This window comes from Ruditapes philippinarum, unplaced genomic scaffold, assembly GCF_026571515.1.
Source record: "Ruditapes philippinarum isolate M1 unplaced genomic scaffold, ASM2657151v2 ctg12498_1_1_1_1, whole genome shotgun sequence".
Taxonomy (NCBI): domain Eukaryota; kingdom Metazoa; phylum Mollusca; class Bivalvia; order Venerida; family Veneridae; genus Ruditapes; species Ruditapes philippinarum.
The window spans coordinates 13,414-24,607 of NW_026864772.1; the positions used below are offsets into that span (position 1 = coordinate 13,414).

The 11,194-nt window shown below is 33.1% G+C and overlaps 2 protein-coding genes across 2 annotated transcripts; one reads left to right on the forward strand and one right to left on the reverse strand.

The window, feature by feature from the left end:
- Window positions 1-612: 612 nt before the first annotated feature.
- LOC132726752 (uncharacterized) lies at window positions 613-7,528 on the reverse strand. The gene is made up of 6 exons (XM_060712106.1): window positions 7,406-7,528; window positions 6,699-6,824; window positions 4,852-4,953; window positions 3,326-3,544; window positions 2,610-2,751; window positions 613-1,119 (listed from the first exon to the last, which is right to left on the reverse strand). The coding sequence occupies exons 2-6, from the start codon at window positions 6,796-6,798 to the stop codon at window positions 969-971; spliced, it is 714 nt and encodes a 237-aa protein (XP_060568089.1). The 5' UTR covers window positions 6,799-6,824; window positions 7,406-7,528; the 3' UTR covers window positions 613-968.
- An 819-nt stretch (window positions 7,529-8,347) lies between these two features.
- On the forward strand, window positions 8,348-10,807 carry LOC132726753 (zinc finger MYM-type protein 1-like). Its single transcript, XM_060712107.1, has 4 exons — window positions 8,348-8,792; window positions 9,342-9,717; window positions 9,914-10,134; window positions 10,788-10,807. The coding sequence occupies exons 1-4, from the start codon at window positions 8,348-8,350 to the stop codon at window positions 10,805-10,807; spliced, it is 1,062 nt and encodes a 353-aa protein (XP_060568090.1).
- The last annotated feature ends 387 nt before the right edge of the window (window positions 10,808-11,194 follow it).

Genomic DNA, 11,194 nt, shown 5'->3' on the forward strand with positions numbered 1-11,194 from the left:
ACATTTGTAATGCTAATTCTATAGAGATTCATAAAAAGTATAATCAAGTGATGACAAAAAAAACATTTGCAAAATGTGGACGTTTTCAAAAATCTTTAACAAAGTATGCATACTTAAAAATCAAATAATATCACAGATGAAAGGAATATCAACATTAAAATATTAAATAAAGAAGGAAATAAATAAATATACTTAAATTCATGTAAATACATATAAGAAAAGGCTATTTCTTTGGTTAAACTTGTGATTCTTTTAACATTTATACAATGTCCATCATATACATGTATATGTCATTAATACAGGCAATTTTACTTCAGTGGGATCAACCGGTACACAAATATTAAATGGGATATGCAAAGACACACATATAACCAAAAGATATGGGTGGTAGGTTATAAAGAAATGTTCTTTCCTAAAACTCAGATCTCAAGTATTTGATTGGTCAGAAACTAGCATTAGATGAGCCTTGACCAATGAAAATCTCATGTTCCAAGCACATCTAAAAATAAATGTTTTATAATCTCGAGGCCTGAACACTTTACATTAAGAGCATCCATTACACAAGAAGATGCTCCACAATGTCACTCAGAACAAAGCCATTACTGCGAGGAAAATTTCAAAAAAATTCTATTTAGTCTGAGATTCTTCAACCTTTGTCCAATCAATGTGAAACCCAACAAAAACATTGAGTTCAACTGACTGTTCAAAGTTATCAACACATTTATTTTATATCTGTATTAGTCAATAAATGAAGGTTAGGTGTCATGAGAAATGGTCGGCAAATGTGACAGACTGACTTTCCACACAAACTGATAAAACAGTGATTACCCTATTTATCTTTCCATTGTTCTTTTCATTACTTTATAGAATTTAAAGCCATTCTAAGAGCTACTAATATAGTAATATTAGACCTTTCTGTTAACACAACCTATGTTGAAATTAAAGTACACAAAATCACCAGACATACATTAAGACAACTGCCTGAGATGTCTGGACAATTTGAGGGCTTCTGTTACTGTAAGGCTGAAATCGTTGCGTAGAATGGTGTGAAAATATTCCGGTGCAGACTCCTGAATCTTCTGTAATTCCAGAATTAGCAGGCCATCAATATCGTCAAAACTAGAAATACAGAAAATAAATCAGAACTATAACCTTTATGAAAATGTCAGTTGATTTGAAATGAAAGTGGGTCTTTGCAAACATTTTTGATAATATATCAATATATGCAATGGTATAACTATTACTACATGCACATATTGAATTATCTGTAAATTATCGGTAAAGTCTAAATCTTGATTAGGCCACTTTAATTTTAAGAAACTAACACAGCTTGTCAATTTACACAGACTTACAAGTCTTCAGTTAGCATGAGGATAGCTTTATAACATGTCTACTATAAGCTTAATGTTTTGTCTATAAAATGACATAATTTGTAAAATTCTTAATCACACATCATAAAGCAAAATAATGTCCAAAACTTCAATAAACACTGTTTTATGTGCCATTTTTTAAAATGAGATTGCCTATTGAACTCAAATTATATAGATATGATAATATCATTATGTTTTGTATGATATTAGGATAAAGCATTGAAAACCTGGGACACCATGTCTTAAACAGAGAGTTATATATTAAGGAGGCAGGGAAATTTTACATTCATCAGACACAAATATTTTAATAATTTTGATATTTTTTCATCTCTTTTTGTTATTTTCTTTAATTAAAACAAATGAAACTTATTTTTTCATTTCATTACAGAAGCTATACTGGGCAGGAACCAGTTTTCAGGACAGAATTCGAGTTTTTTTTATTGTCTATTTTTAAATAATAAACATGCATTAATAAAACTGACATACCAAAAACCTGAGCTCTAACTACATCCGATAACACAATTAATGCTGCCTGGTGACGTAAGCAATGTGCAAACTGAAGGGTTAAATTAGGTCATTAAAAGTGTAAATTGTTCACTCTTGCAGAACCAGTTTCCCGACATATATTAAGGTGCTATTCATTTCTTTTTTTAACTGATAATTATTCTAATATAACAAAAAATTTCTTCTCACATAATAGCTTTCTTATATAATTAAGCTGATTTACTGAAAAATGTTTATGATAGGAAAAATAATGATCACGTGATGAGTCTCGGAATGACTGAAAAGTGAAACCGATTTTTTTGTGTGTACGGCAGCAAAGAAGTGCGAACGTGGAGTAAACCTAGCCAAACACCGTTTTCCGATACGTAACAGATTTAGCTCTGGGGAATTACACCCAATGAACTTCGAAAGAAAAACATTGTGCATTAATTGCTACCCCAAATTATAGCCCGAAATAAACAAAATATTGCGCATGCGCAGAACAAATTACATGCCCCAAAGGGATATTATGAAGGCTGTTTTTAAAACACAGGTAAGATATCCTCACGAAATTTTAATGATGTATCAACTTGGAAGGAAGTTTATTTTCACAAACTATCAAACCAAGCTTCTTCATGACATAAAATACCGATCATCATCGATAAAGCCAAAATTAAGCCGTTATAATACTTGTCCGGAAACTGGTATTGTCCGGAAACTGGTTCCTTCCCAGTATACATAATAAAATTGTCTTACTTCTGTACAAAGTCACAGAGACCAATAGATGTAAGCCAATGTTTAACATCAATAGGAGTCCAACTCGAGACAGTAGGACTTGCTGGGTGGTGAAGGATCGGAACAGCCTCCCTCGATGTCATCCTTTGTGGCACTATTGGTACTTTCAAATGAAATAATAATGCATTAATCATAATATTATAAATTCAACAGTAAATGCAACATCTCAAGCCCCCATATCTCAGTTAAAGTAGTATCTAATTGTCACCGCTGAAAGTTTTAGATTAAACTAAATTATCCAAAAGGGCAGAATAATAAAACTTATCCAAAAGGGCAGAATAATAAAACAAGACTGAAATATAGTACTTATCTTATGAAAAATTATATTGATTAAAAAAGTGAAGTTAATTTTTCTTGTTCTTCTAGTTGCCAAAGAAAACTTTTACACAGAAAAATTTCAAGACGTTGGATAAGAAATTTATTATTTCTATTTTCATACATTTATGACAAACAATTGTTTGCCCTTGAGAAGATTCCATTTACAAATACCATAATAAAAGTGGTTGCATGCATAATACTGCTGATGACCTAAGTGTAACATTACATCAGTTCAGACATACATCAAATGGAACACAAATGTAGGGAAAATGTTTCAAATCCTGTCTTGTCAAAAGAACCTCAGTGGAGTCCCTTAATCTCCATGGCAACTAATTTTGTTGAATTAAGTCTAAACTTACATCTAGAATGATCAGGCTGATCTAGTGTTGGACTAATTTTTCCTCTATCACGCAACTCTTTTACCAGTCTTGGAACCTGGACATCTAGCTGGTCCTCGGAATATATGTCAAAGTATAACCGTGTTCCAACAAGGATTCCTAGCCAACCATCCGGTATATATTCCCTCTGAAGTCGCAACGGTACAAAGTCTTTTCTTAATCTATAAACATACTCTGCTTCTGAAAATAATACATCTAAATTAATAAATATTTTCTCATTTAATACATCTAACTGATAGAAATTGAGATTTCAGACAGACAATATTTAAGTGGGGGCATAATTAACAAAATGATGGTGGGGGGAATCATTATAATACCATATCAATGGGAAATGAATCGACTTGCTGGCAAAATCTATATAAAGAAGGCAAATACAAGGTCACAGTCAGGATAGGGCAAAGAAGAAAGTGGGAAATTCAAGGTACTTAAGTGATGTTTTTCGCAAATGGGCTCCAGAGGGACCGAACAGTTAGAGCTGACCTGCATGTTTGATGTCTGCATCGGACTCCGTATTCAATTCTGACCCACTGACTGATTGATGTGGTAGGTCTGACATACTTTATTTCATTTAACTTATCTGGGACATTGGGTATTTCCTATTAATCAATGTATACAGTAATTATCAGTTTTACTTTTCCTGACTTTGTTAAATTTATCAGCTAACCTGTGTTTCATAGATAAAGAATACTTTACCACTGATAAATACTTAAATTTACTGTACATACTCATGTTGTCTTAAGATCAGATAGTGTGATTTCTAAATTAATACAATAAAAAAATCACTAGAAAGATCAGAATGGCAGACTCCTGGACAATTCTGTGGAGAGTGGAGCGAAAGGGTGAATGTTTCCTAGGCCTGGTATGGTATACCGTGACATAATTTGCGGACAAAGAACACTCAGATGAGTATTTTCGGAAGGAATGACGCTGGTGACATTTTGTATTAATTTGTTTACAACACAAACATTATTTTTATTGTGAGCCCAGTCACGTTCCCCTTGTTATCTGTAATCGTCACTTAATCATTATTTGTTCACATTTTTTAATTATTTTACCTGTACTGTATATAGAGAACATGTTCCAATATCAAACTCTTGTAAAATCATGCATGTAAATTTAAAGATGTGAAAGATAGAGCAGCAGTTAACAAACTTGTATTTCTACGATATGCCCACTAACAAAGCAAGAACCTGTTTTGGGCTGTCTGTGTATTTCTTTGACATGTATATCAACACAACAGTAAATGTCTTTATAAGAACCTATCCTACAATTTGGGCTGTTCTATTTAAGTGACATGTATACATTTGTACTAAACACAATAGTAAATGTCAAAACAAGAACCTGTCTTTCATTAAGGGCTGTTCTTGTATTTTTGTAACATGCATACTATTAAAAACAACAGTAAATGTCCTATACCGATATTTAGGGCCTAAAATGTAATTCTAAAACTTGTTTACTTACTCAACAGTTAATATGTAAACAAATACCTGTTCTACAGTTTGGGCTGTCCTTGTATTTCTGTGACATGCACACTAAAACAACTGCAGCTTTCTCGACAGCTAGAGCCATAGCTTCTAAAGTTGACCCAGCTGAAGTAAAAAATCATGTAAACTTTGGCTGGATTGGAAATAGAGGTGTATTGTATGAGGAAAAACTTGGATGCTAACATAAGACTACTTATCAAATCAATAGATTGTTTGTTTGTTTGTTTCATTTTATGCCTTTTTCCCAACAGTATTTCAGACATATAGGGGGGTAGTTTCCTAACCATCGTTCCTGGCGAGTTACACCAGTACTAGACTACCTTCCTCCGCGCTAAACTACCAAAGCATCTCCCGGGGATCGAACCTACGCCAGAGAGGTAACTGGATTAGAAGTCATCAACTCTAACCCCTGTACCACGGAGGTGGTTAAATCAATAGGGATGCTTGGTTAAAATTGATTGGAGCTGATGGCATGGGCGAGTGGTAAATGCATCAGACATTTATATGTGTAGATTACTGTTTTTGTTCATTTCACAACATAAATCTTTAAAAAATACGTGTTCAACATTTTCTTGAATTAGCAATTTCTCTGGAGACATGCTGCTTTCATGATTTGTGAACGTTGTTACATGTATATGCAAAAGTTGTTTTCCATTCAAAAACAAATAACAGTACAATGATCGAGGAATAATTTTACAATTTAAAGTTCAATGACATTAATAATGACCTGGACTGGTATTTCACTTTCCTTTTATGTCATAATATCATAAATGTCATATGTTAATATCCTTAGACATTTGGAGAAATATATTAAAAATTTGTGCTAAAATGTTTCAATATAATCAATACTATCACAGGCATTCCTATTATGATTGCAAGAGGAATGGTTGCTTATAGGATAGGAAAAGTTCATTAACATTTTATTATTTTCTGTATAGTAATATTTCATATTGTGCTAATGAATTTTCTCAAGAATTTGCAATCTGAGCATACTTCATATATTTCAAAACTCAATATTAACATTTCAGTTCTAGAACTTCAGAAATAACCATCTATATATGTATCACAGCTTGACAAGTCTAGATTAAAACATTTTGCTTGTTTATTATACTGCATTTAGTAGCCTTTCCCTTCAATTACTTCTTCTAAATTCATACACTGCGATGATCCGACTTTTTCGGACAATTTTATTTTTGTACAATTTTCATCAGTATACGAGATATTTACATCAAAATACTAAAATTATGCAGTCAGTGAGATAAAATCTGGTAAGACAGGAGAGGAGGCTGGTATGGCCCTTCAATGGAGGCATTCATGTAGCTTTGTCATTATCATAAACAATGAAGTAAATTCAGTGAAACTTCTAAAGAGCAAAAACCTCTTTAAAACAACAGCTCAGTAATTTTCAAAATATATTGATATACTATAGAGCAACGCTTCTCAGTTACAATAAAAATCTTTGTCTCTCACAGGTTCTGTAATGTTTATATTATTTACTTAATATAATGATTTTTGACCAGTTATATGGCCCCATATAAAAACGATTGTTTGTAAATATAACTCTAGCCACTAGGCGAGGGTTATATTGCAAACAATCATTTAAACACTGCCATATAACCTGATAAGAATCTTTATACCAAATTTACAATACAGCAAACTTCCTTTTTTTTTAGAGAAAAAAAGTGAGATTTCTCCATAACTTGACAGCAGCCATTTATATAAAACTATATAACCATCACCATTATCCAATGAAAAATGATGTAACAAATGTGCCATATTATAAGATTATACTATGTAAACCCATTTTGAAAGAATATTTCCATACATGTATGGTACATGAAATAACTCACTCATGTGTTCTATATCCATCCAGACTTTATATCCTGCCTGCCTTAACCTGTCCTTGACCTTCATCATAACTGCCTGGGAGTCCCACTGGTAACTTATCATAATGTGAGGCTGGCTTGGATCCTTATCTACAAACATATTTACAATCATTCTTATCATCATTCATTTATTTAAAGGCCCATTGAGCTTGAAACATGCTATCATATTTTTTTTATTTCTTCTTATTTTTTGTAAGTTTTTACTTTTGGTTTAAACAATATTTTTTACTTCTTCTAAAAATTGCTGACAGTAAGTGGTTAAGTTATATATTGTATATATGAACTTGATGACAGTAAGTGTTTAAGTTATATATTGTATATATGAACCTGCAGATAATAAGTGGTTAAGTTATATATTGAATATATGAACATGCAGATAATAAGTTGTTAAGTTATATATTGTATATATGAACCTGCCGACAATAAGTGGTTAATTTATATATTGAATATATGAACCTGCTGACAATAAGTGGTTAAGTTATATATTGAATATATGAACCTGCTGACAATAAGTGGTTAAGTTATATATTGAATATATGAACCTGCTGACAATAAGTGGTTAAGTTATATATTGAATATATGAACCTGCTGACAATAAGTGGTTAAGCTATATATTGAATATATGAACCTGCTGACAATAAGTGGTTAAGATATATATTTTATATATGAACCTGCTGATAATGATGAAGACACAGAGGATCCTATAGATGACTTGGATATATTCTCAAGTTCCCAGAATGTCCCTCTTGCTGCATGGCATATCTCCTCATCCCTGCAGTGCTGGAACTCATATAACTCTGTAAATACAAGATATTAGAACCAGGGGCGTACCTACCGATACGCCAATACGCCAGGGCGTATAAATTCAAGCAAAATTCAAAAAATTGATAAAGTTAGAAATTCCAAAAATGAAATAAAAATCAAGGGGCATAGTGTAGGTCCCTTGAAATTTTAGCTAAAAACTGACTAGATCGATCCTGTGAAGTAATGTACAAAGACATGGAAATAAACGTATAGATTTCAAGTAGCCTAATACCGTAAATACGGTACTCGGCAGTTCTTCTTTATCAACGGGAAGCAACTCTAGCGAAGATGGTTTTTATCGGTTCAAAACCTTTCAGCGTGATTTTTTTTCTTTATATTTTTTTTTTTAATATTTTGTATAAGTAGAATCTAGATCTAAATATTATAATTTTAATTTTCAATGACATTCTTGTCTTCTTTTTTTATAGTTTTATAATTCGGTAAAAAAATTTACACTCAATAATTTTTTAACATTCAGGTATGCTAGTGGAAGATTTAGGACGCAACAACCGGCTTGGTTTACGTCTTATAGCTGGCTGAGGTATTCTGTAAAGCTGGATGGGGTCTTTTGTGCCCCGTGTTTTCTATTTTCTGGTTCTGATCCCCGCAGCAAGGCACTGACAACAACTGTAGTTACAGACTGGAGTAACATAAAAAAGATTTAAGATAAGCACGGGAAATCTGATCTTCATATCTCTAGTTCAATTGCTGCAGAAAACTTTATAGCGATACAGAATCGACAACGAAAGGATATTGAGTGCAGTATATCCTCAGCATATAATGCTTTGGTTGAGAAAAACCGAAAAATTATGGCATTGATTGTCGATACCCTTATGCTTTGTGGAAAGCAAAATATTCCAATCCGTGGTCACCGCGAAGATGCTGATTCTGACAGAAAGGGGAACTTTCAAGCACTACTAGAATTTCAGGCTAAAAATAATCCAGTTCCGAAAGATCATCTGGAAAATGGAGATCCAAGGACGCGCTACACTTCTCCAAAGATTCAGAACGAGATAATTGCCATATGTGGCAAACTTATTTCTGATGAAATCGTCACCGAATGTAATCAGTCTCAAATGTTCAGCCTGATAGCAGACGAGGCAACAGACTGCGCTACAATGGAGCAAATGGCTCTTTGTGTGCGATATCTGAAGGACAGCGAGATCAGGGAAGAATTCCTTGGTTTCTCCGAGTGCAAGAGTACCACGGGGGAGGCATTGGCTAACGCCTTTCTTGAAAACCTCAGATGTTTAGGTAATGATTGAGAAATTTGACACAATAAACTGCATAAATGACATTATATCTTTATTTACGACAATTTAGTATCTAAAATAACTTTCTGAGATCCATGTTTAAACACAATTTAAAACTGAAAATATTAATTTCCTTGCCTACTTTGATTTACAAATTAATAAAAGTTTGGCATCTTTACAATGCAGATATTTTTTGGGGGGGGGGGGGGGGGTCCTTTCACTCAACCTGATTTAACAAAATCTTTTGTACATTTTTTACATTTTATAGTATATTATTGTATGCAATATAAAACAAAGATATTAAAAGAACAGTTTTTAACAGTTTATAGAAAATCTCTTTAAAAATGCTGTTTAAATGAATAATAATAATAATAATAATAATAATAATAATAATAATGATGATGATGATGATGATGATGATAATGATGATGATGATGATGATGATAATGATGATGATGAATATTATGGCTGAAGTAAGGATGATAATGTTGATAATAATAATTAAGGTTATTATAATTGTAATGATATGATTACTTCTTTATTCAAACAGGAGTACAGATGGACTATATAAGGGGTCAGGGATACGACGGGGCCTCAAATATGTCCGGGTTATATAGAGGTGTCCAAGCCAGGATCCGCCAACAATATCCTGAGGCAGTTTATACCCATTGCAAGGCCCATTGCTTGAACTTAGCAATTGTCCACGCATCCAACTGCACGTACGTTAGAAATATGATGGCCACGGTGCAGACAGTAGCGTTTGCTTTTAACATGTCCGCAAAACGTTTGCTAAATTTTCAAGAAACTCTCGGATGTGACCCCACCAGCCGTGAAGAAATGGAAGAGCGACAGAAGCTTCAGTCGTTATGTGAGACACGTAGGGCAGCTAGGGCCGATGCTCTTCACACGTTTTTATGCTCATACAGGTATCACTGTGTTTGATACATTCAATATAAGCATAAATTATGAATTATTTGCCGAGATGCTTTAATGACAAATGTCTTACATTAAACACATATCTATTGAAATAAAACATGTGTGTATTAAATGATGAAATATTTACGCATTTAATTATTTTATATATATTTATATATGTTTGATTCAAATTCAATTTTGTTTAAGGACTGTAGTAACATCACTGGAGGACCTGGGTGCGAATGGCGACACGAAGGCAGCTGCATATAGTCTATCCGTGCTAAAGTTTGATTTTATAATCACCCTTGTAACAGCGGAGCATGTTCTTGCTGCACTTGTTGGACTATCAACCATGCTACAGCAGAAAGCCTGTGACCTCTTAAGAGCTGCCACAGAAACTAGAGTGGTGATTGCTACATTGAAGGCAAGTTGGTCATTTTATTCATATTCTTAATGATACAAGAAATTTAAGTGATACGATCTATAAATAGAAATGTTTTCTTTCTTTATACTGTATGAGATCTACATAGCTCACATGTACACCTATGTTCACAATTACAGCAAGAACTTATGAAGTCAAATGTTTTTATCAGAACGGATTATATTTCTTATGATAAAATAGACTCATTTACATGTGAAGGTGTAGATATAGTCATGAGGATTGATTTTTTATGTCCCACTTTGTATTACATTAAGGATATACCGGTAAATGTTTGTTTTGCACAAACCTGAGTGAACACCAGATGCAATATTTTCACGAGTCGCGTAGCCACGAGTGAAAATAGAATACGCTGGTAATCCCGAATGAAATATATTTCAATCTTATAATTAAAACAAATAATCATGCTTTTGTAATATAGCTCTGTTAAATTTCTCTAAGTTTATTAAATTTTTAACATGATGTATGATGACATCAACTTTCTTTTCCTTTATTTAGGCAAAATGTATATGTATGACGGCATTTTTTGCCAGTTATTTCATTTACTCATGATATTCTTTTCATCTGCAATTAGGTCTTGTCCGGCTACAGTGAAAATTATATTTGTGGTTTATGTTCTCATAATCATCTGATATATTACAGTAAACCTCTGGACAGCATGAAATAAATATGAATCAAAGGTTATTTACTTTAACGGTGTTAAAACCGTAATTAGGTACAGCAAAGACTTGTCACTTGTAAGGAGAATATTTCAGGTTAGGTAGTTTGCACTGAGCCTCAACAGAACGATCAATATTTTATAAACGCTCTAGATATCTTTCTTATAGACATAATTGTGACGCTTTGATATTTTCGAATTATCTTACAGAATGAAAGGGGCGCACTGCTGTTTGGGATTCTTTGTACCAGAAAGCTGTGGATCTTGCTTCGAATGTAGGAGTCGATCCCTGCATTCCAAGAAACGTCGGACGTCAGAGAAATCGCCCAAATGGCCCAAGTGATACATCATCGCAATTCTGGAAAATTAATATGTATTACCCTTTTCTTGA

What these genes read in the sequence shown, in the direction of transcription:
- LOC132726752 (XM_060712106.1), bottom strand. Translation starts at nt 6,798, where the DNA reads ATGATAAGTTACCAGTGGGACTCCCAGGCAGTTATGATGAAGGTCAAG. An exon ending in GATGGATATAGAACACATGA is followed by an intron (nt 4,954 to 6,698) that starts GTGAGTTATTTC and finishes TTTTTACTTCAG; the next exon opens with CTGGGTCAACTTTAGAAGCT. An exon ending in CAGCCCAAACTGTAGAACAG is followed by an intron (nt 3,545 to 4,851) that starts GTATTTGTTTAC and finishes TATTATTTTCAG; the next exon opens with AAGCAGAGTATGTTTATAGA.
- LOC132726753 (XM_060712107.1), top strand. Translation starts at nt 8,348, where the DNA reads ATGGCATTGATTGTCGATACCCTTATGCTTTGTGGAAAGCAAAATATT. An exon ending in ACGTTTTTATGCTCATACAG is followed by an intron (nt 9,718 to 9,913) that starts GTATCACTGTGT and finishes ATTTTGTTTAAG; the next exon opens with GACTGTAGTAACATCACTGG. An exon ending in GATTGCTACATTGAAGGCAA is followed by an intron (nt 10,135 to 10,787) that starts GTTGGTCATTTT and finishes GATATATTACAG; the next exon opens with TAAACCTCTGGACAGCATGA.